Source organism: Setaria viridis, chromosome 1, assembly GCF_005286985.2.
Source record: "Setaria viridis chromosome 1, Setaria_viridis_v4.0, whole genome shotgun sequence".
Classification (NCBI taxonomy): Eukaryota; Viridiplantae; Streptophyta; class Magnoliopsida; order Poales; family Poaceae; genus Setaria; species Setaria viridis.
This window is the reverse complement of record NC_048263.2, coordinates 34,281,774-34,305,954: the sequence shown is the minus strand read 5'-3', so window position 1 is coordinate 34,305,954 and position 24,181 is coordinate 34,281,774. Positions and strand designations below refer to the sequence as shown.

Genomic DNA, 24,181 nt, shown 5'->3' with positions numbered 1-24,181 from the left:
ACTGGTCTTATCTATCTTTGGGGGTGTTTGATTCCCTGAGTTAAAGTTTAGTTCGCGTCACATCGAATCTTCGGAGGCTAATTAGGAGGATTAAATATGAGTTAATTATAAAACTAATTGCACAGATGGAGGCTAAACGGCGAGACGAATCTATTAAACCTAATTAATCCATCATTAGTAAATGGTTACTGTAGAGCACATTGTTAAATCATGGACTAATTAGGCTTAATAAATTCATCTCGCCGTTTAGCCTCCATCTGTGCAATGGATTTTGTAAATAGTCTATGTTTAATACTCCTAATTAGTATCTAAACATTCGATGTGACAGGTGTTTAGTGGTGGGAACCAAACACCCCCTTTAGGCGATGCAGATGCGAGGTAAATAGAGCTGTCTGCCAGAGCACGATGCAAGTCACCTCTCTGGCATGGCATGCCAGATTTAACCACAAATGCATCCATCGATTGGTTCTCGCTAACCCTTCCCTGGCAAGGAAGGAAGCCAGGTACGAGTTGGTTAATTAACCGCCAAGCCGTTACCCTCTTTGGCTTGGTTTAAAACCAACCCCTCGTGCCTCTCCTCCCTCCAAGCCCAGCTGCCGTCCTGCGCCTCCGTGTGCGGTGTGACAGCTCCTGGACCGGCCCCGCGCGCGCGCGCTTCGTGCCTCGGGGACGCCGCCGCCGCCCAGATGGAGTTCACGTCGTCCTACTTCCACGCGTTCGGCAATCCGGACTTCGCGGCGGTGTTCTCCGGCGGCAGCGGCGGCGGCGGCGGCGGCGGCAGCGCGCAGGCCCACCGGCCGCGTCGCTCCACGGACGGCGGCGCCGGGGCGGCGGCGGAGGGCGGCAGCCCCGCCTCGACGAGGCGCGCGCCGTCCATGTTCTGCGTCCCCGACACGGAGGCCGAGGAGCCCAACCGCTTCCTGGACGAGTGCGCCCTCTGCCGCAAGGCGCTCTGCGGCGACATCTTCATGTACAGGTCCGGCACGCCGCATGCTAGCGCCGCCGCTCTCGTGTCATTGTTGCTGTTGTTTCTTCGCCGCGGCGATTGATAGGAAGCGATTAACACCCGCGTTGCGTGCGTGCCCGGGAGCGCAGAGGGGACACGCCGTTCTGCAGCGACGAGTGCAGGAGGGAGCAGATCGAGACGGACCGCGTGAGGCACCGGAGGAAGAAGCAGCACTCCCTCATGCTGGCGCAGCAGCAGGCGGCGGCGGCGGCGATGGCGCAGAGGGACCACCGTCCCCAGCGGCAGCTCCAGCCACAGCACTAGACGGAGGAACCACACCACACGCCGGTTCCGGGCACACTCGATCGTCCCCACGTACCCAAGGATGACGAATGAATTCTTGCACATTCCTAGCAGTACCAGACAAGGATTCTCCCCCCTCGTAAGGACCAAGTAGCCACGACCCCCTTGTTTCCGTCTGCATGAATCCGACGCGAAACGAAAGGTAGCGGAGGTTTTTCTGTGTCCTGCAATGCAATCACAACGAGCAATTCAAAAGCATCGCTCGTTTTTGTGTCCATCGACTGCTGAATGAGCTATTTCATCTACACAAGTTCGTGTGCTAATTTTGTGGAAGAATCGCGTGTGATTTCCACAAAACAGAGGTCATTGGCTTCCACCGTAAACTGATCATCACCTGCCTCCAAAGTCCAAATTTCGTTGCGACGTTGCAAAAACATTTTGCACAAATAATAGGCTGTTCGGTAAGCTGCGCTACTGCCACTACGATTACGGTGGGATGGCTCCAATAATAGGCTGCTAGCTCGACATGCCATGCCTGAAACTCTGAATTGATTGGAGCAAGTGACAACGAAGCGCGAAGAAAATGCCGGGGACTCGGGAGGAATCCAGCCTTGTCGAAGATTCCGTCTCCGCATGTGAACCAAACGGTGCCCTCTCCTGCCGTGAGCCGCGGGTCAGGAATCCAGGAGAGAACACAATTTGAAGCAGTCTTTGCCTTCGTCACACTTCGGTTTCATTTACACCAGCCGGCTGGAGACTTTCAGATGAACTGCTGAAGTTTGAGTGACTGATGCTGGCATGCTGCCTTGGCCGTTGCTGAAGTTTAATTCAGCGGTAACTGCCAATAGCTGTCTGTAACTTTGTATCCTCGAACGAACCGCTTAAACAAGCACCGCCACTCGTATTAGTCAATGGATTCCACACATCAACGACTGTGCAAAAGCACTGGCACGGAAAGATCCTTGGAGAAGCGCTGCAGAAACGCCCATGGTGGACGTCCACTACTGATCGGAGGACTACGGGGTCAAGGTCTTCTCAGCGTTTCGGGAATTCGGGCCACGGAGCAATGCAATCACTGGGGCCATGTTTAGTTACTCCCAACTCCCAACTTTGACACTATGCAAAAAGAAGATTCCCCATCACATCAAACTTGCGGTACATGCATGGAGTACTAAATATAGATGAAATTAAAAACTAATTGCACAGTTTTGTTGTACTTTGCGAGACGAATCTTTTGAGCCTAATTAGTCAATATTTGGACAATAATTCACAAATACAAACGAAACGCTACAGTGTGCTACAGTGCTGTAACAGTAATTTGGCACCTCCCAAATTCCCCAACTAAACACGGCCTGGCTCGATCTCGCTACAGTGCAGCGCAGGCCGGTTGATGCTTCGATGCGAGTAGCTCAACTACTTGGGAAAATGCCTCCCACAGACAAGAGGCCTTGATTGAAGGCCTGAACCCTGCGGTCCCTGCCGCACCGAACACCGACGAATCTGTTCCTCTCTTCTCGCACAGGTGTGCTACCTGATGTCCTCCCGAGAAATTCTCGAGCAAGTTGATACGGCAGGCACAACGGCATCAAAAGTTCAGAAGCTAGCAGCAAGGCTTCAGATTGAACTCGATGCTGCATTCCTGTACAAGTTGCACGAGGTCTTCGAGACTTCAACTGCAGGGCTGGAGATTCCCAAGTTGCACGTTGCACGAGCTCATTTTGTATGGCTTTTGCGTTTGCAATGCAAGGCTGTTGCGATCCCACGGGCACTCGAGAAGCCTGACGACTCTTTTTTTTAAAAAAAAATGTTGATGATCAAGAGGCCTGACGACTTTGACGAGAAGATTCATTCCGAGCGCACTAGTCCGCGGAGTCGTCAGTCACCTCTCCCCAACCGCCGAGGATCCGCCCAGATCTCGCTGGCAAGTGGGGCCAACAGCTAAGCGGGCCCACGCGGCGTCGCGTGACGGTCTCCCGGGAAAGCTGGAGGGCAGCAAGTGGCCAGAATCGGGAGCGTGGGTCCCGCGGATCCGCACCCCGGCCGTGACCATCCCGCCGGCTTCCACGCGGGGTTCAGAAATCAGGTGACGCCGGCTGACAGGTGGTCCTTCAACCCCTTGGGGCCGGGGGGGGGGGGGGGGGGGGGGAGGGGGGCAGCCCTTCCTGCACCATTATTAAACGGCAGCGGCACCACCTTGCCCTGCCTCCCCACCAAGCATCATCACGCATCTGACGCAGACGCGCAAGTGAAGGAAGCACGGGGGCAGGGCGCGCTCGAAGGAATCGCTGGGTAAAGGAGCACGGACTATTTGCAGCTGCAGCGAAGCCTGCACCCGAGGAGGAAGACTCCCGGTCTCGCCGGAGTCGGCCCCTCTTTCTTTGGCGTTGATCGACGTCGAGCGGCCGCGTGTAGCCGGGATCGCTCGCTACCGAAGCGGTAGGGGGACAGCGAGAGGAGATCGATGGGGGGAGCGGGGCACGGCCACGGCGTGCATTTCTTGGACGCGTGCTTCCTCTGCCGGAAGCCGCTCGCCGGCAACAGCGACATCTTCATGTACAGGTACCCTCTAATCGTTCGTTTCTTTCATTCTCCTCCTGTTATTTCCGTTTTCCCCGTTCGAGCGGCGCCCTAACGTAACCGGCCATGCGTGCCATCTCACAGAGGGGACACGGCGTTCTGCAGCGACGAGTGCCGGAGCGCGCAGATGGCGGCGGACGAGGCGGCGGAGAGGAAGGCGAGCGCGAGGAGCGCCAAGGCGCCGGTGACACATGGGGCCCTGCCCGCCAGGGAAGCGGAAGGCCCGCAGGAGCAGCGCGGCAAGGTCCGGGCCGGGTCCATCCTGGCCCTGTAACGAGAAAGTTCCTTCCCAAATCTCTCTCGAGGAGAGTATCTCTACGCATGGCATTTTCTTTTCCTTTCTTTCCATCTAGCAGGTGGAGTACTCCTCTTACCTTACGAAACGCACCACCAGAGGTCGTCACTTTCGTGTTCACGGGTTTGTGTTTTTTGTTAAAAACCCTTGGGATCATCTGGTGGTGTTTCTTTTCTTTTCTTGGTGTGTGCTGGTTTGCTTGGTGATCCATGTATACAATACTGCACGTATGTACCGTTTCCACAATGTATTGCTGGTTAGTCTACAAAGGAATTAATTAAGGTGACTGTACCGCAACACAGTGTGATGTGGAAACGCTGTGTTGCTTCAAGAAATGTCGACACGTCTCCGCCTGTACGTATGGTTACTATCGCGTGTACGAAAGTTTAGTTTCCGGTTTATTTACATCTAGGGTGGTAATGGATGATGGATCTTGTGCCTGCTTCACAATCCACCCAATCTTATCTATTTTCAATTCAAAATCGTATAATATTATAATCTGGCTCTTATTGAACTTGATTCTTAAATATTCTTAAATTTACTAGATTAAGGCCTTGTTTAGTTGCCGTATAATATTATGATCTAGCTCTTATTGAACTTGATCCTTAAATTTACTAGATTAAGGCCTTGTTTAGTTGCTCAACTTTGGGGTGCAAAAATACTGTAGCAACACTGTAGCGTTTCGTTTGTATTTGTGAATTATTGTCCAAATATTGACTTAGGCTCAAAAGATTCGTCTTGCAAAGTACAACAAAGCTGTGCAATTAGTTTTTGATTTCGTCTACATTCAGTACTCCATGCATGTAACGCAAGTTTGATGTGATGGGAAATCTTCTTTTTACATAGTGCCAAAGTTGGAATTTTGGAGTGAACTAAACATGACCTAAATTAGAGAGCTCTTACCACCCCTATTTACATCTGGTGGGACTGGTGTCGTGTGGATGCTCACAGGAACACGGACCGGTGTGACGACAGTATTTATAATGGGGGCTGCACTACAATTCTGACTAAATAAGCGGCTCAGTCGTGCATCCATTAATTTAATTTTGAAGCCGTTCAGCTCGTGCAAACAAACTACGTGGACCAATCCGATCACTGATGAGAACACATTTTTCTTCGCGCGAACCAATGCTTTGCAGCGCAAGCTGCTGCACCGTGCACACCACCTCGGACACACGGATGCGCACGTACAGAGCCACAGAGATGAGTCCTCTGAGGAAAAAACGGGAGCAGGCGCTTTGATCCTTGCATCGTCGCATCTGATTATCTGATGGGTGTCGCACCCGTGAACAAAATTCATCGACCGGGGGAGGGACCGGCGCAAGCATCTCTCATGCGCCCGCCCGTGCGTACCGACTTCGGTCTTTTATACTCCTCACTAAAGTTTAGCATCTATCATATTAGATGTCTGGATGCTAATTAGAAATATTAAACTCTTAATTAAACATAGTTTAATTACAATATTAATTGCACAAATGAAGTCTATTAAGTTTAATTAGTCCATGATTTGATAATGTGGTGCTACAATAATCATTTGCTAATGATGAATTAATTAGGCTTAATAGATTCATCTGCAATTAGTTTTATAATTAATTCATATTTAATTCTCCTAATTAACCCTGCTATTTAACATCAAACACCCCCGCGCCGAGAGTTGCCGACAGGTTGGCGAGCGTACAGTACACATGGCGAGAGACCCGGCCGGTCGCCGGCAGGCCGGTGCACTGGCTCCAGCTGCTCCACTTAGGAAAAGGTGGCGGTGGCAGCAACAGTAGCAGGCAGAACCGGAGCGTGGGCGGCCGCGCTGGGTCACCCGTCAGCGTCAGTTTCGTCGCCTGTCGTTGCTGGGGCGGCACGGGGCGGAGGAAATGGACGAGCCTCCGTGACGCGCCCCGCCGGACGGTCGGAAAGGGGAAGAGGACAGTGCTGCGCCGAATACGCATGGATCTCGGACTGTAGCATACGCGCACAGTGTCAGAAAGCTTCACCGAGCCGGGGAGAAGGAAAAGGGGCGCGGCATGACAAATCAAGGCAATCACAGGCCGGGCTGACTACTTGATTCGTGATCGGAAATCGTGTGACTTTGATCCAAAGTCAGTTTGTCCATTTCTCTGCAAGTTCCATCATCAATTTCATCATGGGTGGAATACAATGTTGAGCTCTGGGACGGTTGGGCCCTAAAGTGGCCGCCAAAAATGACCAATGAAGATGGTTCATATATTAAGCCCATTTACATGAAAGCACTGGAATGAGAGGCCTTTTTATGATCTCAACTTATGTTAATCTGTTCGGACACTTTCATGGGCTGACGAACGCTGGCCTCGATGATGCGGTGATATTGAGAATATTGCGAGGAATTTTCAGTGTTTTATTTTATTTTCGCGTATTTTTTTTGTCTTCTCTTTTATAACATCTTGGGTTCTTCTAGCGTCTCGTAAATGTCATCTTAACCTTCTTTGAGGTCTTTGATCATCCAAGCCATCACCTTATACTTATTTGACTAAAACACTGTATAATAGCAAGCAAGCGTTGTTACTACCACAGGTTAGCATCACTATAAAATCATCAAAATCATTAATGGCATGTGCTAGATTTGTTTTTCTTATAGCTGCCATCGTGATTACACTAAAGATGGTGGGGCACAACAAATGACTCACTGGGTAAAATACTTTGTTGTGATAAGTTATGGGCCTAAAATTATAATTTGGAACGAGGCCCACAAAATCTCAGCCTACATCTTATCCCTGGAAACCTGTATGGCTTCCGAATTTATTTTCCTACACAACTTCCATTGTTTGAGATACAACTTCCATTGTATTGAGATTCGTGGAAATAATTTCCTTTGTTAGATGCAACCCACATCCTCAATCCTAGCTGCATCGGCCCTGCCGGATGCCGCCGCACCCAACCCCCCTCCCCCCCGGTGCCCATGGGCTTGCCGGCCGCTGCCGCGGCTTGTCCCGTGCTCGCCGCCGGCTGTCCACGCCGTTTGCCCCCCACTCGCCGGAGCCCCGAGGCCGCCTCGTGCGGGCGCACGAGCCTGCACCCCCACCCCACGCGCGCCAACGCCCGCGTCGTGCGCGCCTGTGGTCGGAGGTGGAAGAAGAAGAAAAAAACTCCCCGAAAATATTGATTCTCCTTAAAAAAATATTGAATCCATTTTGCAAAAATACTAAAGTAGGTAGTTAAAAATGTTGAATGTAGTATTTTTCTTGCAAATTGTTGATCTATATTTTAAAAATGTTGAATCTATTAATTTTAGATGTTTATTCAACTGTTAAAAAATGTTGAAACTAATTTGTTAAAATGTTGACCTAAACTTCTAAATAGGTCTAATAGGCTTTAAAGCTATATTGTTTATCTAGCTTCCACTAGCTACATAGGAGCTCCTCTTATCCCTGGCCCACGAAATCCTATTTCCACTCCACATTTCCCCCAATTTAAACGCTACCCTAGAGATTGTAGTGATAAGTTAGGGGCCTAATTATAATTTGGAAAAGGACCAACAAAATTTCAGCCTGCATCTTATCCCTTTCCCAACAAAAGGATTTCCACTTCATATTTCCCACAATTTAAACACCCCCTAGAGTATAATACATAGTGTTTTTTTCATAGTAGACATGTTGCAAATTCAACCCAGAAGTGTTTAGCTATTTTCTGACTAGTCCGAGCCAAATAATTGACTTATTTCGTGTTGGAATATCATCTTTTAAGTTGTCTCGAAACACAATATTTATAGGAAAAAATCTAAATTACTACCTTCAAGGCCAAAGTCCACATAACTCCTAAACTATAAAACCGTTTATTTAACTCCTTAGGTTTCCCAAACTAGTTGTTTATTTAACTCTTAGGTTTCCAAAACTAGCTGATTTTTCACTTTTAGCACTAAACTAAAACCAGTTGCCCGTGTAATGAATGGATTTGCTTATTTTGATGATCGGGACAGCCACATCATCAACCCTGTGCGGACAAGACCCATTTGCCGATTTCTAAAGGTTGGGTCTAGTCAGTAAACACTGCGAAGCGCTGTGTGTTATATGGCACCATTGAAGTCGCGGTGCCAATCAATGCCAATACAAACTATGTGCTTTTTATTGCCATGCAATCACTCATGACTGCAAGCATCTTGCACGGAAGACACCGCATGGACAGAAGTGGCATTCTTGATCGGTAGCTAGCAGCAACTGGCTCGAGCTCCCATGTCAACAACGACAAATGTTTAGGCTTTCTGTGTCGTCCTTGACCTCAACCATCTATATACGTTAGCAGCAGAAAATTTTGCTCGTGCGGGGATTGCAGGGCCGACTCTTGTGGCCGCCACCGGTGAGTTGCTGCGGCAGACGGATGGAGGTGAGCGGTGAGTTGCGCCTGCAACGCCTAGCAAACGCTATGGGGACGGTGCTAAAGGTGCCAGAGGAAGTGGCACAGGAGCAAGAAGACGTCTCCTAGGCATTTGGACGATGGATAATGATGTGGCCATCCTTATCATCAAAATAAGCAATCCACTATGTACATCGCGAAAACCTGTTTTAGTTGAGTGTTAAAGGTGAAAAATGAGCTGTTTTTAGAAGGCTAAGTAAATGGTTTCATAGTTGGGGCGTTACGTGTACTTCGTCCATAGGTAGTAATTTAGACTTTTTTCCATATTTATATGCCTAACAAATATTTTATTTATAGTGTACAAAACAATGAATTAAGTTAGAATAGGACTAAAAAATAAATAAAGGGGGAGCACATAGAGCCCCCTCAAAACCCTACCTGCTCATCCCATCGCTCGCATCTCACAGGAAGACTAGTATGCTCGCCGCCGCCTGGAGGGTGTCGCAGCGAGCCGTCACGTTCACGTCTCCTCTCGGCACCGGGCGATCCCAAATCCGGAACCCATTCCCCGCCATGGCGTCTCTCTCGCCGGCAGCCGCCTCCTCGCCGAAGAGGCTGAGGGTCTACTCGTCCGCCAACGTCAACGGCGACGGCGCTGGGAGCGGCAAGCGCGTGGGGACCCACAACGGCAGCTTCCACTGCGACGAAGCGCTCGGCTGCTTCCTCATCCGCCTCACCTCCCAGTTCGCCGGCGCCGACGTCGTCCGCACCCGCGACTCCCAGGTCCCTTTCTCGCCTCACTACCGGCCCGATTAGCCTAGCATTCCTGGGTTCTCTCCCCAAAACCCAGTTGGTGAAGACTGAAGAGTGAAGATTGCTTGTGTCTCGGGCTCTGGGCGCTGGCTTATATGTTTGTATGTGAGGATTCGTAGACTACAGAGGCTTTAGGTACCCTAAGATACGAATTTATGTGGCTGAATGTGTTGATATTTCCAAATTTCATAGTCTGATACTGAGAGTAATGGATAAGGATGTTCTTACGTCTCCCAACACATCAGTGATACCATTGCACTTTCTTAGATTTCACACCACTGCATTACTAGTTCTGAATTGAAACCTTAGAAATTTGATGAACATGCTTTCTACCTCCTGTCATCTGGGACATGAATTCAACATATCTATGGATGCTGTATGTGTTGCTTTGTTTATCGTGCTGTTGAATCACCGTTATAATGTCGTATACATGGATGAATGATGCATTTGTTCATTACCTTTGAATCTGTTGTTGATATACAAGTGCAACAGTTAGTGTTGTATCTTGCAGTTGCACTCACTTGTTTGCCTCCATTTGCGATATCTGTTTGCAATAGATCCTTGATACACTGGATGCCGTGCTTGATGTCGGTGGTGTCTATGATCCCAGCCGGCATCGATACGATCATCACCAGAAAGGCTTCAATGAGGTGTTTGGACATGGATTCAACACTAAGCTTAGCAGCGCTGGACTTGTCTACAAGGTAATCTCCATGGATAATAATTCTGAGTTCTTTTCCAAACAGCTCTGGGGCAATCAGCAATAACACTTAGGCATATTATCCTCCAAGCGAAATCTTTGTTATGAAGTTTGGTATTTGCTAAATGGTTTCTAACTGCACCACATGGCATCAGGTGGATGGGATGCATGACTTTAAAAAAATTTGTAAGCACAATATTGCCATAATGTGCTAGATTGTTGAGGCTTACAAATTCCACATTGAAGATTGTTATTAGTACTCTTGTATTTATATTATCTTCAATTTTTTACATAAATAGAGGGCTTATTATTTAAAGTTGCCCTGATTTTGCAGCATTTTGGTAAGGAGATAATTGCTAAGGAGCTTGGGGTTAATGAGGATCATGAAGATGTTCACCGCCTGTATCTTGCAATATATAAAAGCTTTGTTGAGGTGTGAATCTGATTACATGACCAACATAGTTCAGTATATCTTTTTTTGTTTATCATGACTAAATGTCTAAGTTAACCCATGTACTGTCTTTTTAGTTTGTTTTAAAAAATGGTAATTATCATCAACACCTAGTTAGTCTTTCAATTCTAGAACATATGTCTGACATAGGCTACTGAGGAACTTCATAGTAGCCACCAGTTGATTATAGTTCAGTTTTCCCCCTCTATATTGATTACTTTGATTGGATCTCGTGAACTGAGAAAATACCAGCTGCTAAGGTATGTTTTCTCATTTCTTAGGGAATTATGGACTCTGTAATTTTTTCAGGTATTCAGTGTAAAATTTATGGCAAATGAGACTATCTCTGTGCTTAGGGTTTTTGAGCCCCACTTTGCTCAGCCCATTATTGTACAATAGACTCGTTTTGACTTCCGCAGAGGCAAGATTTATCCACTTGTTTAACTGAAAGAAAGTGTTAATGAACCAGCAATGAAACGTCACTATTCACTGGCTGCACTTTTTGTTTATCATTGGCAAGCTTCAATCCCACAACTATCATGAGACATGCATTTGTTTATCATTGGCAAGCTTCAATCCCACAACTATCATGAGACATGTAGTTGCACTTTTTCACTCATAATGTGTTTATAAGTTCTTACCATATATTTCCGATGGCTAAAGAAGCAAGACTCAATACGTTGATCATGTTGCAGGCACTTGATGCAATTGACAATGGAATCAATCAATATGACACAGACCAACCACCAAAGTATGTGAACAATACACACTTGTCTTCACGCGTTGGGCGTCTTAATCCGGACTGGACTGATCCAGACCAGTCACCTGAGAAGGAGAACGCTGCATTTCAACAGGCCATGATGCTAGCTGGAAGCGAATTTATGGAGGTATTTGATACTCGACTCATGCCTTAGTGCCATTCATTGCGTTATAATCTCTTGTCAGATTATGTCTTTTGCTAGCGCTCCTCTTTTTATATGACAATATTATCCATCTTCAATGATAGAGTGTTCGCTTTCATGTTAAATCATGGTTACCTGCAAGATCTATTGTCCTGGAGTGTTTGTTTTCAAGATCAAAGGTTGACCCAAGTAGTGAAATCATGGTTCTGGATAGATTCTGCCCGGTAAGATCTTGACCTTTTTTTTTCGTGTCACATTAATCTGGATATTACCAACATCCACAACTGAATTTTTCGCTTCTCAGTTTCAGATACTAAAGAAAGCCGTAAATGTTATACCTGTCTGGCTGTTTTATTTTACAAGCTTTCATATGCACAATATTGTTGGGACATTTGAGAATTGTTGCACCTGAGATATTGGAAAAAATATGGTGCTTGTGCTTTAAGTACTTCTTTCATACTTCGTCTGATCTGTCAGCCAATTGTAACTAAACATTTAATTTAATCATATTATGTCTTCGTATTTGCTTAAGTAGTTAAGTTGATTGACTGGCATATTGAAATATGTAACCTGAACAAGTGAATATTTATCCCACAATGACAGTGGAAGCTTCATCTATTTGAGCTTGAAGAGGAGCTGAAGGTTGATCCTTTGACCACGTATGTGCTGTATCAGGTAAGGGGTCCTGCTCTTCTCATACTACAATTTAGTATGATTTTACACATCGTGATTCACTTGTGATGAAATCAGTAGCACTTTACATTGTAGCCACAAACTGGTTGTTTCTCAGCCACTAAAGAAAAAACAAGTTTATGTACACTTTGATTGTTGATTGTAAAGTGTAATAATTGGTATTGCTTGTTCCCCAATGTTTTGTATTATCTGATCTAATAGCTTCATAGTAAAATCTTATAAGGTAACATCCCCTTGGCCCTGTCCTAATCAATAGAATTGAACTGTTTGCAATAAAATTTTCAATCTTTTTGTTTACTTCTACTTTATAGCATGGCTACTTTGAACTCAAATACCATTGCCACATATGTATTTGATTCGCAACATAATTGCAGGATGAGAGGAGCAAGAGCTGGCGAGTGCAAGCTGTTGCTGTTGCCCCTGACAGGTTTGAGAGTAGAAAGGCTCTGCCAGAGAAGTGGAGGGGTATGAGAGACGATGAACTGTCCGCAGAAACTGGCATTCCTGGCTGTGTGTTTGTCCATATGAGTGGTTTCATCGGGGGCAACAAGACCTATGAGGGAGCGTTGGAAATGGCAAGAGCTGCCCTGAAATGCTGATTCTACCAAAGCATTCATCAGTAACCATCTTAACCATGTTACCATTGGTTTAGTAAACACATCAGAGTTTCAGCAAACACAGTATGAAATTGGGCGTCCATGCTCTCATTGACTCATAGTCATAGCTGACATTGAGAGTACTCGGATTCTGCTATCCTCTTCTTACAGAAGAGGTCGATTCATCTTTTTTTCCCATTGAATCTTATAATGACTAGAATGTGACAATTTATTAAAAAAATGGTGGAACCTGTTATGTTATTTGTTGCTTTGTTTGGCAGGCGCCACGGTTCTGGGTGTTCATTGAACCATTGATAGATGAAAGTTTCATACAAACAAAGCATATACGATCAAGTCAACTTACAATCTAAATGACTATACTAGAGTCAAAATGAACTGTGAATGTTAACATGATTATGAACTGAAATAAATTGTGGGTGAAGCACTATACATTTAGTATAGGAACAACACTATGCACGAGCTATGCATCATACAGGCGGCAATGTGCTCCTGGAATCCTGGACAGGGGCGCAGCCGCAGAGGAGGTCACGTTCACGCCTTGACACGTTTGGCGTCCGCACAGGCTGCCTCTAGATCCCCCAGGAAGAACAGGATCCGGTTGGATATCTGCCGCTGCTCGTCCTCAGCGTCCTGCCGCGGCGCGTCCTTGCCGCCGCCGTCACCGTCCGTGTCCTGGCGCGAGCCCAGGTACCTCTGGATCTCGCCCTGGTAGATCAGGTAGTAGTCTTTCCCTTCCCTGATGATCCTGACACCCCTGAGAAGAACGTGGCAGGTGTCACACTCGAAGGCAGTGCAAACTGCCGGTGTCAATTGGCTACATCAGGATGAACGATTGAGTGGCTTACAGTCCGTATCGGTCGCACCGGTCCTGCACGACGAAGACGTCCTTCCAGGACTTGGAGCCCTCCGGCGCGTAGAACGCCCCGGCGTCCGCTCCCCACCTGTCGCTGAACAGCTTGCGCCACAGCTCATCGTCGGAGGTCAACGCCCTCCATTTCCTGCAAACTGAGCTCGGAGCAAGCAGCATCGTAGTCAAAAGGTTATGTGCAGCTCACCAAAACGAGACACTACCGCCGTGCTACATCTACGTGCTACGTGCTACGTGCTACCTGCTACCTGCTACATCTATCTCTCCATGAAATGGCAGGATAAGTTTCAGGCTTCGGCAAAGTATATAGAGCCGATCCAATTTCACAGTTTGAGAATGGAAAGTAAGTCCTGGCTTGCCAGCCAAAATTGGAATTGTCAAGGTGAACCAAGTAAGGGTCGTCTTAAGTTGGATATACCAGTTGAGAATTCAGACGATGGAGAATTTCAGAATTACAGAACAATTGCAAACGCTGCCACGCTGGGTAGTTGAATTATGACTGATCGGGGAGGCGTCAAACCTTGGGGAGCGGAGGCGAGGGACTGGTGATCCAGGAGCTGGAAGATCTTGAGGCACAGCTCTCCAGGCAACCAATCCATGTCTTCACCTCGAGCTTTTCCGATAGCAGCTACGCGATGCCTCTGCCCCGAATTCTCAGAGGCATGCGAGTCAACAGCCCTGCCCTGTTTCTCCTCTGCCTACGGCTCAATTCTGCTGTTTCTCTTCTAGTCTTCTGCCAGCGTGCGACTCCCCCGGCCTTCCAGATCCGGAGCTGCAGGAGGAGAGCTCGAGGGATGGACGACGAGTGGAGGAGATCAGGAGAAGAACATGCGGGAAGGAGAAGCAAAGTTCGTTGGTCCCCCGCGGTAGTTGGCTGCGGGCCTGCGGCCAACGGCATGCCGCTTGCGGACCCTTTGCGGCCGCATCTGTAAACTCTGTACACCGCGCCAGAGAAGTGCGGGGAATGTTCTCTTTCACTGACGCTGGGTCCCACGGGATTCAGGCGGCGCAGGGCCCGCACGGTCATAGAGGCGGCGCATGTGTCTCTGCTCGCGCTCGGGACGCGAGCGGCGCGGCACCTCTCGCACACGCGCGGTGGCACATCTGGCAGTGTCCTGTCTCACGTGCGTTGCGCGGCTGTTGGGCCTCAAAGCCTCCGTGGAAGGCGGTTTCCGCCTTCGCGGTTACCACTTTACGCCTACGAAGCGCGGTCACGGATCCTGGTTGGTTTGCGCCTCCGGCGACCGTTACACTGAGTCTGAGACCGACTCCCACGGCGTCTCGTCTGAAGAGTGAAGCCCTCGCCTCCGCGTCGGTGGCCGTCGTCCCCGGCCGCCGCCTGCCTGCCTGCCTGCAATGGGGAGGCCGCCGGGCGCGACCCTGGCCCAATCCTCCCTGACATCCCTCCGCCGCTTCCGCGGGAACTCGCCGCTGCCGCCTTCGCGCGCGTCGGCGCTCCGGGGGGCGGCGGCGGTGCTGCTCCTCGCCGCCGCGGTGGCGCTGCCCTGCGCCGTGCTGTACCGCGCGGCGGTTGATACCACGGCGCCGGTGTACGTCCCGCGGGCGCGCCGGCCCTTGTTGCAGTGGGACCCGCCGCCGCTTCCTCCGGCTGAGGTCCCCGAGGAGGACGGCGAATTCGATCCTTTCCCCACCGGCGATCTGGTGGGGTTTGCCACCTCCTCCTCTTTGTTACTACCCTTGTTAATTTGTTTTTGCTATTTTCCAGATAATTCTATCGATCCTAATTGTCCACTGTGCTTAGCATGTTTTTGGGTGTGCTTGATGTTTTCTACTGAGGCTCTTAAATGCGGTCTCGGCATTCCTGATCCTGTTGATTTCGCATCTCAGACCTAGCAATTCCTGCATCCCAGACCCTGATATAGTGGTGTTTGGGCGGGTGCACTGATTCTTGATATATCTTAATAAATGCGAACTTTGTTGCCTTGTTGGACAAACTGGTCATTTTTTATGATACTTGATTTTGCAAGCCTACTTCTCAGTTGGAGTATTCTGAGTGGAATAAACAAGTATCAACTTGCTTGTCTTGTGCTATGTTGTGAAATAAAATACATTAGTGCATTTCTGGTGCAAACTTGTGCGTGATCTCTTGTGCTCTCACCTAACTAATGTCCTTCTGTTATGTCAGAAATAAACCTGATGTGTTTTTTACTCTTATGCTCCAGCCAAGAAGTTACTTCCAATTTTCACATCCTCATTAATGTGATATCTAGTTCAGTCATGACTCATGAGGCAGAGGTTGTAACTTTGTATCCCAATTGAATTAACACAATCGTTATTGTTGTAGGACAGCGAAGGTCTCAGACTAGAGCTTGTTCTGCAGGAGGCTTCCATGGACAATAAGACCGTAATATTGACGACTCTCAATGCTGCATGGGCTTCACCGGGCTCAGTGATAGATCTTTTCATTGACAGTTTCCGTCGTGGTGTTGGGACTAGTTCCCTTTTGAGGCATCTTGTGATAGTTGCATTTGATTGGAAGGCATATCAACGATGTGTTAAGATCCATCCCTACTGCTTTGCTCTTACAACTGAGGATGTGGATTTTTCTCAAGAGAAGAGGTTTCAGACTGCTGGGTATCTGCAAATGATGTGGAAAAGGCTGGATTTCTTGCGGCTAGTGCTTGAAAAAGGTTACAGCTTCGTTTTCTCGGTAAATTTATGCCTTTATGTTCGTCCTGTGCTAATGCATCGATATTCAGCTTTTGAACTGTTCTTTGTGAGTTTTTTATTGGTGGTTTCACTTGATATAACTATCTCTTCCCCCCTGCATTTCAGGATGCCGATATCATGTGGTTCCGTAATCCTTTTCCGTTCTTTTATTCTGATGGAGACTTTCAAATTGCATGCGATCACTATGTAGGCAATGCAACGGACTTGAGGAACATAGCCAATGGAGGATTCAACTATGTGAAATCAAACGATCAAAGCATAGAGTTTTACAAGTTTTGGTATTCTTCTCGATATAGATATCCTGGGTATCATGATCAGGACGTATTTAATTTTATAAAGCATGATCCTTACACTACAGATATTGGTCTGACAATTAAGTTCTTAAGTACTTCATACTTTGGTGGCATTTGTGAGCCAAGCAAAGATTTAAACAAGGTTTGCACCATGCATGCAAACTGTTGTATTGGACTGCAGAGCAAAATTCATGACCTAAGAATCATGATGGAAGACTGGAGGAACTATATGTCGATGCCACCAAGCTTAAAAAGTTTTGGAGCATTGTCATGGAGGGTACCACAAAATTGCAGGTGTGATGCCTCCTTCGATTTGAGTTTAATAGTCGTTTTTGAAAAACATTCTGTGGTTCAATGAAGTGTAGCTGCTCTTCTGCATATGAGAACAAGTTTCTTTCTGTTGATGGCATGCTGATCTTGTTTGATTTAATTTTCCAGTCTCTCATTACTAAGCCCATGAGGCATGCTTGTGGAGTCGAAACAGTTCATTACTGCAAAACATGTCAACATTTGAGTGTATGCTTTTGGAAGGATATACTTCAAAGGTTAGTTTCACACTTGCTATACCATTTCTTCTTTTTATTTACTTTAATATATTGTAGCTAGCAGTCACTGTCACTAATGTAAGTATGGACTTAAATTAGGAGCCTGAACAGGGCTAAACAATGAGGAACGCCAAAAGAGATTAGTAATCTACACTGCTTCAAACATTCGTGAAGAAAGGTATCTGATGAAGTGCTATGTTCACCTGATGTTACTTGTTGGACTTTGAACTATCTAATAGGATCCGAAATTGTCAAGTACTCTGCACTGATGGAGCTATTCTGTAAATATTTGGTTTCCCTAATCTAATGTAGAGGCCGAACTCTTGCCATCTTTTACAAAAGACCTTAGGATCTTTATTGTACAACAAAAATAGTTGGTTTGAATTTCCGGGATGCATTGTCCATTGGATAGCAGCTTACTCAAAAATCCTGTCTTTCAGGAAAGTCTGGTGCGCGGTTAATATCGTTTCTCCCAGTTTTATACATTGGACTAATGCTGTGCATCTCATCATTGGAAAATCAACCATGCGTTGAAGGTTCCTTCTCCCCCTTCTATATTATTTGCAGTTCTCAACATTTTGGTTCTACAATGGTTGATCTCGAACTGCATCCATATATGTGAATCTTTTAAATTGCGTAGTGAGCGCGACAGCAAGAGTCAAGTTGTCCAACAGAAGTAAAGTAAGCTGGTTCTGACCTCTGAGCATGGGACAAGTGGCAGCCCACCTGTTATTGGCATGGTCCCATTTTCCAGGTGAGGGCGAGATTCTCTTCTTGGTAGTCAGAAAATTTGGTACATGAAGCAATTGTTCTTCAAGCGCACTTGTGCAACGGCTCTCAATTTTGGGCATTACTTCGACATGAACAATTTCCTCGAGAAATATTGATTTACTCTTTAATTTACTTTAGGTGGGAAAATGAGAAGGATGAAATATGAACGGTCAATTTAATTAATCCGTGGTGCCGAACAGAAAAACTCCCCTAGTCTTTGGGCAGGGTGTTATAAGAATTAAGAAGTCAGCTGATCACCTTCCACGTCAGCTCACTCAGCAACTAACAAATCCAACCGGTGGTCCTGAAATGCACCTTTCCTCAGGATGATCGTCTCCTAGATGTTTCAGCCATGTGCATCAGATGCTGCAGTTCGTAGTGTTGCTATTCAGATGGCTAAGAAAAGATAAAATCGCCCTACAGTGCCACCCACTTAGGGCAAATCTTATCTTATCGAAAACCAGTGTCTTTATCCAAGGTGCCCGCACGCTTTGCCAGTCCTAATCACCTTGGATCTAAAGTTGCAGCGCCCCTTTACCTTTTTCACAAAGCTCGGTTAATCTACACATCTATTCATTCTATCCTCAACAGGAGGAATTCATCCTTCACTTGGGACCTCGAAACATGCCAGCAAATCATGTTTCAAACTCTCTGTTTAACCTTTGTGGCCGTCATTTTTTTTTTGCATCAATGACAGAGCTGTTGGCCAACTAGAAAATCTAGAACAAAGAAATGTTTTGATTATAGATGCGTGCAGGGGTTCGATGAGGCCGGGCAGCGGATTCATGCATATAGAGAAAGTGAGAAACCACGTATGCAGCTGCCGATTTGAGCTCGTGCCATTCCAAAGTTCTGGTATTCGCTGCTGCATCGTGCGAATGAAAGATCGAAATCAGCGTACAGTGCAATGTGTGCGTGAAGGCTGCCCCGTCCCATCCAGTAGATCTCTGTGGATGCTACACCCTGCACAATCTAATCGGGACCAAGAGAAAGCAAGGCCACTGCTAATGTGAGGTAGGAGCAAGACTATTTCAGGTGGATTCCAAAGGCAATTAGACGGCTGGCTGTGCGTTCTCACCTTTGGATCAGTCCCCATCTCTTTGAAACAGACTGTTCCAGCCTTCCGGGCAAGGGGGGGCGGGCGCTCATCTTTTTCTAATAAAGAGCTCAAGTGTCAAGTGATCATCGCTTACGGTACTAGGGTAAGGTTAGGTCGTGTTTTTTTCTTCCCTTGCTCCCTGCTACTGTGGGTGTTTGGTCGCGCTCTTGTTGAGCTTGTTTTAGGGTGTCCCCCCCCCCCCCCCCCCCCCCCCCCCCCCCCCCTGTTACGAAACTCTATGACTTTTCATCTTCTCGTAATGAAATACGCGCTAAGCGCGTTCTCTGAGTGTCAAGTGACTATCACTTGCACCCCTAGTCCTCGCGATCTCGGATGACAGAGCTCTTGGCCAACTAGAAGTCCAGAACGGAGAAATGTTTTGACTATAGATGCGTTCACGTCTGTAGACAAAGTGAGAAACCACGTCTGTAGAGAAAGTGAGAAACCACGTATGCGGCTCCCGATTTGAGCTCGTGCCATTCCAAACTCCTTTCTTTGGCATTCTGGTACTCACTGCTACGTCGTGCGATGCGAATTAAAGCGCCGCCCAATCGAAATCAGTGCACAGTGTGCAATGTGCATGTAAGCTGCCCCATCCCATCCAATCTGTGGATGCTACAGGGGTGTTTGGATAAACACCCGTTAAACTTTAACACCTGTCACATCGGATGTTTGGATATTAATTAGGAGTATTAAATATAGTCTAATTACAAAACTAATTGTACAGATAGAGTCTAATTCGCGAGACGAATCTATTAAGACTAGTTAGTCCATGATTTGACAATGTGGTGCTATAGTAACCATTTGCTAATGATGGATTAATTAGTCTTAATAGATTCGTCTCACGAATTAGACTCCATCTGTGCAATTAGTTTTGTAATTAGCTTATGTTTAGTCCTTCTAATTAGCATCCGAACATCCGATATGATCCTGATAAAGTTTAGCACCTCGTATCAAACACTCCCATAACCCTGCACAGTCTAATCGGGACCCAAGAGAAAGCAGGGCCGCTGCTAATGTGAGGTGGTAGCAAGACTATTTCAGGTGGATTCCAAAGGTAACTAGACGGCTTTGCATACTCGCCTTTGGATCAGTCCCCATCTCTTGAAACAGACTTCCAGGCTTCCAGCCTTCCGGGCAAGGGGGCGGGCATTCATCTTTTTCTTTTCTAATAATGGATAATATATTTTCGGTTTCGCACAATCTCTTTCGAAAATGCACTAGACAACAAGTATATTAGACACTTTTTGAGAAGCACGTAGCCAAGACATCACAGTCCGATGTACCAAAGAAAACGACAAATTAAAAGAAAATGAAGAACTCCAAAATCTTCAGTTTGCAAATTCAGTAGTCTTCCTTTCATGGGTTATTTAGTAATGTCGACATTAGCCAAATCTAATATAGAGGAAGAGAAACATCCATCTGTTGCTTGAAGCTCTGATTAGCAAACCAAGACCACTGATATAGACATCCTCACTTCCACCTGCCTTCCTCTTTTTCTGAAGAGCTGTTCCAGGCTTCCACCCTTCCAGTCCCCCCCCCCCCCCCCCCCCCCCCCCCCCCCAAAAAAAAAAAAAAAGGCTTCCAGCCTTCCAGGCAAGGGCAAGGGGGCGGGCGTTCATCTTTTTCTAAAGAGCTGAAGTGACCGTCACTCGCACCTAGTCCTTGCGATCTCGGATGGTTCTCTTTTAATCCTTGGAAAATGGATTCACCTTCTCGGTTCTATTCAGCGAGTCGACGAAACAACTCCCGCCTTACCTTATTCTCCTGCAGCTTCTTCGCTCCAAGTAGGAAATGCAGCTGTGTCCTCCAAAGTCCAAACGAGACCATTATTCGGTCGATTACTGGGTGCAGGGCGTACCCTCCTCTGCATCGCACACGTAGCCCCGTGCTCGTACATGCCACAGGACCATTCCGGCTAGCAAACTGAAAGTTTGCCGCGGCTCCTACCCCTCTGAGCAAAAGCAAGCAGGAAAGATCAGGTCGGAGAACATGCGGTTTTCAGGAATCCGGGCCGAAAAGCGACGCCCCCAACCGCCGCGCCTCGACAGATCACCACACACGAGCACCGAGCTCGCCCGCCGTGCCCGGCACCCCCTGCTGCTGAGATCCGACCACACGTCGCCGATCCATCCGGACCAGCAGTGCGGTCGTACTCGCATCGAGCCCCGCCGGCCGTCGGTTCAGACCATGACCGGCCGGCCGGGCATGGGCATGTGATCCGCATGTGCCTGCCCCCGCGGGAAAGGCCCGGCGGCCTCCATGTGCGAGCCGCGCGTAGTGGAGGCGCTTTGGCTCGCCCACTACCGCCACTGCCCCCGAAGAAGCAGGGGTCGCGGAGTCCCGTGCCCGTTTCTCCCCGCAGCGGTGCGAGCACGGCCGTCCGTCCGTCTCCCGGCCTCCGGATGCCGGATGCGCCTGCGCGCATGTCACCGCGCACTAGCTCGCTCGCACGGCACACGCCGCGGCGTTTTGCGGCGAAGATCGCCGGCGGTGCGGCAGCCGCTAGCGTTCCCTTCCTCGCCGCGCGCCGCACGCATCGTCTTTCCGGTGCCACAGAAACGGCAATGGAGGCGGGGGTGCCGATGGAGCCGCGCCTTTCGGGGCGCATACGTGCCGGCCTGCCGGGCGATGCGTACGGCTGGAGGCCGCGGCGCGGCGGCGTGCGAGGGATCTAAAGAACGGCCGCGAGGAGGTCTCGCTCGGGGTGGGTTTTGGAAATGGACGTGACCACCGGTCACCCGGCGCCGGTAAAGAAAGTCAGTGGAACAGCACATGCGGGCTATGGCCGGGTGACAGGTAGCGGGACGAAACCGAAAGTGTCTGTACCCACGGCGGAGTGCGCCGCTCGTGTGGATGCAGGGGAGGACGCGTGTCCCGTGCTACGAACGCTTTTCTCTGGCGGATCTGCTTCGTGGTGGTGTGATGACGGCTAAGTTAATGTAGAGCACGTACGATTTGGATCTTGTCAGTCACGGTGACATGATCACATGTCATTTTAGGTTTAATTAGATCAATTGACGGGCAAGGAAAGGTGCGACAGTGCAAGGACGAACGTGTCGAGAGGAAGGGGTAATCACAGACACAGATGGGTGGCAATGGATGTAGCAGTGTGAAGTAGCGGCAGCAACGGCAAGCAACCATAGACGAAGGAGATGGTGGTGATGAGCTGATGCAAATGCAAGTAATCGCAGCCGCAGCTCCGGTTGCTTAGATATTATTGAAAATTTGTGTATAAAATATTTCCAGGAATTTCGAAAAAGAGTTGAAGACACTACACCGGAAGTCTTTCACTGGTTATGGATGTTTGGCTAAAAGAAGTACTGAAGGAGAGCATTACGAGTGCCAGTTTAAGCCCTGAAACGGTGAATGGCTATTGAAACCCAAAAGGATTCCCTGCTTTCAGATTCAACCACCACGCAAGCCATTTTCCACTGACCTGCTGTGTGACCACCATTTCTTTTCCCCTCTTTTTTTTAAAGACCAAAGTCACCGATAAACTGCCCCCGGGCGCTCTATATAAGCGCAGCCAAGCCAACCCCTTCCAACACACTTCTCCCGCTGCCTGCCCAAAGCCTCCTGCAACAGCCAACGCCAGCAGGCTCCGCTCGCGACTCTGCGCCATCTCCGCAAGCGCAAACCATGGCGAGACTGCTTGTTGAAGCGCCGGCCGGCTCGAGCTCACCGCCAGCGGACTCCCTCAACTCCGACATGATCCTCATCCTCGCCGGGCTGCTCTGCGCGCTCGTCTGCGTCCTCGGCCTCGGCCTCGTCGCCCGGTGCGCGTGCTCGCGGCGCTGGGCCGCCGCGGCCCGGGCGCCGCCGGGCGCGGCCGCGGCGAACAAGGGCGTCAAGAAGGAGGTGCTGCGCTCGCTCCCGACGGTCACGTACGTCCCCGACGGCAGCAAGGCAGCGGCGGGGGAAGGGGCCGACGAGTGCGCCATCTGCCTCGCCGAGTTCGAGGACGGGCAGGCCATGCGCGTGCTGCCGCAGTGCGGCCACGCGTTCCACGCCGCCTGCGTCGACACGTGGCTGCGCGGGCACTCCTCCTGCCCGTCCTGCCGGCGCGTGCTCGCCGCCGAGCTGCCGGCAGGCGAGCGGTGCCGCCGCTGCGGCGCGCACCCCGGCCTCGGCGCCATCAGCGCGCTCTGGAAGGCGCCCTGCAGCGCCGAGGGCCCGGCGTTCTTGCCGTAGTGCCGAGCGCACTCAGCACAGGAATCAACTGATGCGCAAACTCATTGGTGAACTTCTTCCTTATTAGCTGGTTAGCCTTGTAGGTTTCATTGCTTTTTAGGTGTGATGAGTAGTGATTAGCTGGGACCTGCCAATGGGGAGTATATGGGACAAGCGTCAAGATGTGTGTACCTGATTGATGGCCAAAAATTGTCCTTGTAATTTATTTGTACATAATTTCGATGATATAAAGCTTGTGGTTGGTTGCAATTGGAGGAGTCTGGAATCAGTGGTGAAGCTGTGGTTTAGTTTGTTACTGATGAGGATGTTTATTCAAGTCTCCATTCGTATCATGAGGTTAACTGTTGATCAATATGCTCATTTGAATTTCAGTTATTGAGGAAGCCGTTGAAGATAGACAACACTCAGGATCTCCTTTATCAAAAAAAAAACACTCAGGATCTTTATTCCAAAATTTGAAAAACACTGCTCGTGTTACGATATTTGAACAATGTCCCCACATTTTGCAGGGTTTTTTTTCTGCGGGGCATTTGGCTTTTTCTCTCCTTTTTTTTTGAAAAAAAAAGCAGGACCACCACCCATTCATTTAAGAAGGGAAGCAAGCAGAATTTAACATAGATCGTATTATATAACAAGAAGCGCAAACTCTAAACTCAGCGAAGCACACATTAATTTGGCCTTTTCCGAACCGTTTATTCCACCCAAAAAAAGATGTATGGCCTTTTGTACAAGGAGCAGCGTGCTGTTTGTTTGGAAGAAATGATAGTGTCATATCATCAAAAGCAAGGCAAAACATCGTTTTTCACAACGAGCAATGACAAACAACAGTACTTAGAATCTTCGCAGCGGATCATTAGCGCAAAGCAGGAGAGCCGGATCCAAATCCTGGGAAAATCTCTATCCGACCACGACCTCTCGGGTCCAAAGGAGTCAACCACGCTCGCAGCCTCTGCTCCCCGAGCCATTGAGCCACCCATGACACCATCCAAACCGAAGTGGCTCAGCCACCTAAGCAAATCCACCATGCAAACCACAATGCACACATGTGATGCGAGCGCGGCACTAGTTTTATTGTTAGCGTCGGAAGAAGAAAGTGTGCGGCA

General features: G+C 48.4%; 6 protein-coding genes across 9 annotated transcripts; 5 read left to right on the top strand and 1 right to left on the bottom strand.

Annotated features, from left to right (window-relative positions):
* Nucleotides 1–428: 428 nt before the first annotated feature.
* Nucleotides 429–1,526, top strand: LOC117864036 (uncharacterized). Its single transcript, XM_034748008.2, has 2 exons — nucleotides 429–976; nucleotides 1,096–1,526. The coding sequence occupies exons 1-2, from the start codon at nucleotides 687–689 to the stop codon at nucleotides 1,268–1,270; spliced, it is 465 nt and encodes a 154-aa protein (XP_034603899.1). The 5' UTR covers nucleotides 429–686; the 3' UTR covers nucleotides 1,271–1,526.
* Nucleotides 1,527–3,432: 1,906 nt separating this feature from the next.
* LOC117844095 (FCS-Like Zinc finger 2) lies at nucleotides 3,433–4,418 on the top strand. The gene is made up of 2 exons (XM_034724868.2): nucleotides 3,433–3,808; nucleotides 3,911–4,418. The coding sequence occupies exons 1-2, from the start codon at nucleotides 3,711–3,713 to the stop codon at nucleotides 4,098–4,100; spliced, it is 288 nt and encodes a 95-aa protein (XP_034580759.1). The 5' UTR covers nucleotides 3,433–3,710; the 3' UTR covers nucleotides 4,101–4,418.
* Nucleotides 4,419–8,873: 4,455 nt separating this feature from the next.
* LOC117833320 (MYG1 protein C694.04c) lies at nucleotides 8,874–12,857 on the top strand. The gene is made up of 7 exons (XM_034712778.2): nucleotides 8,874–9,224; nucleotides 9,812–9,958; nucleotides 10,289–10,387; nucleotides 11,101–11,292; nucleotides 11,412–11,531; nucleotides 11,911–11,982; nucleotides 12,375–12,857. The coding sequence occupies exons 1-7, from the start codon at nucleotides 8,919–8,921 to the stop codon at nucleotides 12,597–12,599; spliced, it is 1,161 nt and encodes a 386-aa protein (XP_034568669.1). The 5' UTR covers nucleotides 8,874–8,918; the 3' UTR covers nucleotides 12,600–12,857.
* Nucleotides 12,858–12,895: 38 nt separating this feature from the next.
* On the bottom strand, nucleotides 12,896–14,367 carry LOC117833328 (F-box protein SKIP31). Its single transcript, XM_034712785.2, has 3 exons — nucleotides 14,006–14,367; nucleotides 13,463–13,622; nucleotides 12,896–13,371 (listed from the first exon to the last, which is right to left on the bottom strand). The coding sequence occupies exons 1-3, from the start codon at nucleotides 14,082–14,084 to the stop codon at nucleotides 13,149–13,151; spliced, it is 462 nt and encodes a 153-aa protein (XP_034568676.1). The 5' UTR covers nucleotides 14,085–14,367; the 3' UTR covers nucleotides 12,896–13,148.
* A 103-nt stretch (nucleotides 14,368–14,470) lies between these two features.
* Nucleotides 14,471–17,968, top strand: LOC117833289 (uncharacterized protein At4g15970). Of its 4 annotated transcripts, XM_034712739.2 has the most exons (8): nucleotides 14,471–15,147; nucleotides 15,791–16,156; nucleotides 16,282–16,763; nucleotides 16,908–17,014; nucleotides 17,114–17,192; nucleotides 17,455–17,550; nucleotides 17,655–17,768; nucleotides 17,924–17,968. In XM_034712739.2, the coding sequence occupies exons 1-4, from the start codon at nucleotides 14,842–14,844 to the stop codon at nucleotides 16,927–16,929; spliced, it is 1,176 nt and encodes a 391-aa protein (XP_034568630.1). In that variant the 5' UTR covers nucleotides 14,471–14,841; the 3' UTR covers nucleotides 16,930–17,014; nucleotides 17,114–17,192; nucleotides 17,455–17,550; nucleotides 17,655–17,768; nucleotides 17,924–17,968. The 4 variants fall into 4 exon arrangements, with proteins under 4 accessions (XP_034568630.1, XP_034568646.1, XP_034568625.1 ...); XM_034712755.2 differs by having other exon boundaries at nucleotides 17,126–17,192; nucleotides 17,655–17,968; XM_034712734.2 differs by having other exon boundaries at nucleotides 17,655–17,968.
* Nucleotides 17,969–22,409: 4,441 nt separating this feature from the next.
* On the top strand, nucleotides 22,410–23,327 carry LOC117844790 (RING-H2 finger protein ATL8). The gene has a single exon (XM_034725582.2). It carries the CDS (start codon nucleotides 22,527–22,529, stop codon nucleotides 23,076–23,078), a length of 552 nt encoding a protein of 183 aa, XP_034581473.1. The 5' UTR covers nucleotides 22,410–22,526; the 3' UTR covers nucleotides 23,079–23,327.
* The last annotated feature ends 854 nt before the right edge of the window (nucleotides 23,328–24,181 follow it).

Bases quoted from the DNA above. Each gene is read 5' to 3' on its own strand.
- LOC117864036 (XM_034748008.2), top strand. From the start codon at position 687: ATGGAGTTCACGTCGTCCTACTTCCACGCGTTCGGCAATCCGGACTTC. The intron at 977-1,095 runs GTCCGGCACGCC...CCGGGAGCGCAG, and splicing joins GGCGACATCTTCATGTACAG to AGGGGACACGCCGTTCTGCA.
- LOC117844095 (XM_034724868.2), top strand. From the start codon at position 3,711: ATGGGGGGAGCGGGGCACGGCCACGGCGTGCATTTCTTGGACGCGTGC. The intron at 3,809-3,910 runs GTACCCTCTAAT...GCCATCTCACAG, and splicing joins AGCGACATCTTCATGTACAG to AGGGGACACGGCGTTCTGCA.
- LOC117833320 (XM_034712778.2), top strand. From the start codon at position 8,919: ATGCTCGCCGCCGCCTGGAGGGTGTCGCAGCGAGCCGTCACGTTCACG. The intron at 9,959-10,288 runs GTAATCTCCATG...CTGATTTTGCAG, and splicing joins GCGCTGGACTTGTCTACAAG to CATTTTGGTAAGGAGATAAT. The intron at 11,293-11,411 runs GTATTTGATACT...CTTCAATGATAG, and splicing joins CTGGAAGCGAATTTATGGAG to AGTGTTCGCTTTCATGTTAA.
- LOC117833328 (XM_034712785.2), bottom strand. From the start codon at position 14,084: ATGGATTGGTTGCCTGGAGAGCTGTGCCTCAAGATCTTCCAGCTCCTG. The intron at 13,623-14,005 runs GTTTGACGCCTC...CTCCGAGCTCAG, and splicing joins CCTCGCCTCCGCTCCCCAAG to TTTGCAGGAAATGGAGGGCG. The intron at 13,372-13,462 runs GTAAGCCACTCA...CGTTCTTCTCAG, and splicing joins CGGTGCGACCGATACGGACT to GGGTGTCAGGATCATCAGGG.
- LOC117833289 (XM_034712761.2), top strand. From the start codon at position 14,842: ATGGGGAGGCCGCCGGGCGCGACCCTGGCCCAATCCTCCCTGACATCC. The intron at 15,148-15,790 runs GTGGGGTTTGCC...TTATTGTTGTAG, and splicing joins CTTTCCCCACCGGCGATCTG to GACAGCGAAGGTCTCAGACT. The intron at 16,157-16,281 runs GTAAATTTATGC...CCTGCATTTCAG, and splicing joins GTTACAGCTTCGTTTTCTCG to GATGCCGATATCATGTGGTT.
- LOC117844790 (XM_034725582.2), top strand. From the start codon at position 22,527: ATGGCGAGACTGCTTGTTGAAGCGCCGGCCGGCTCGAGCTCACCGCCA.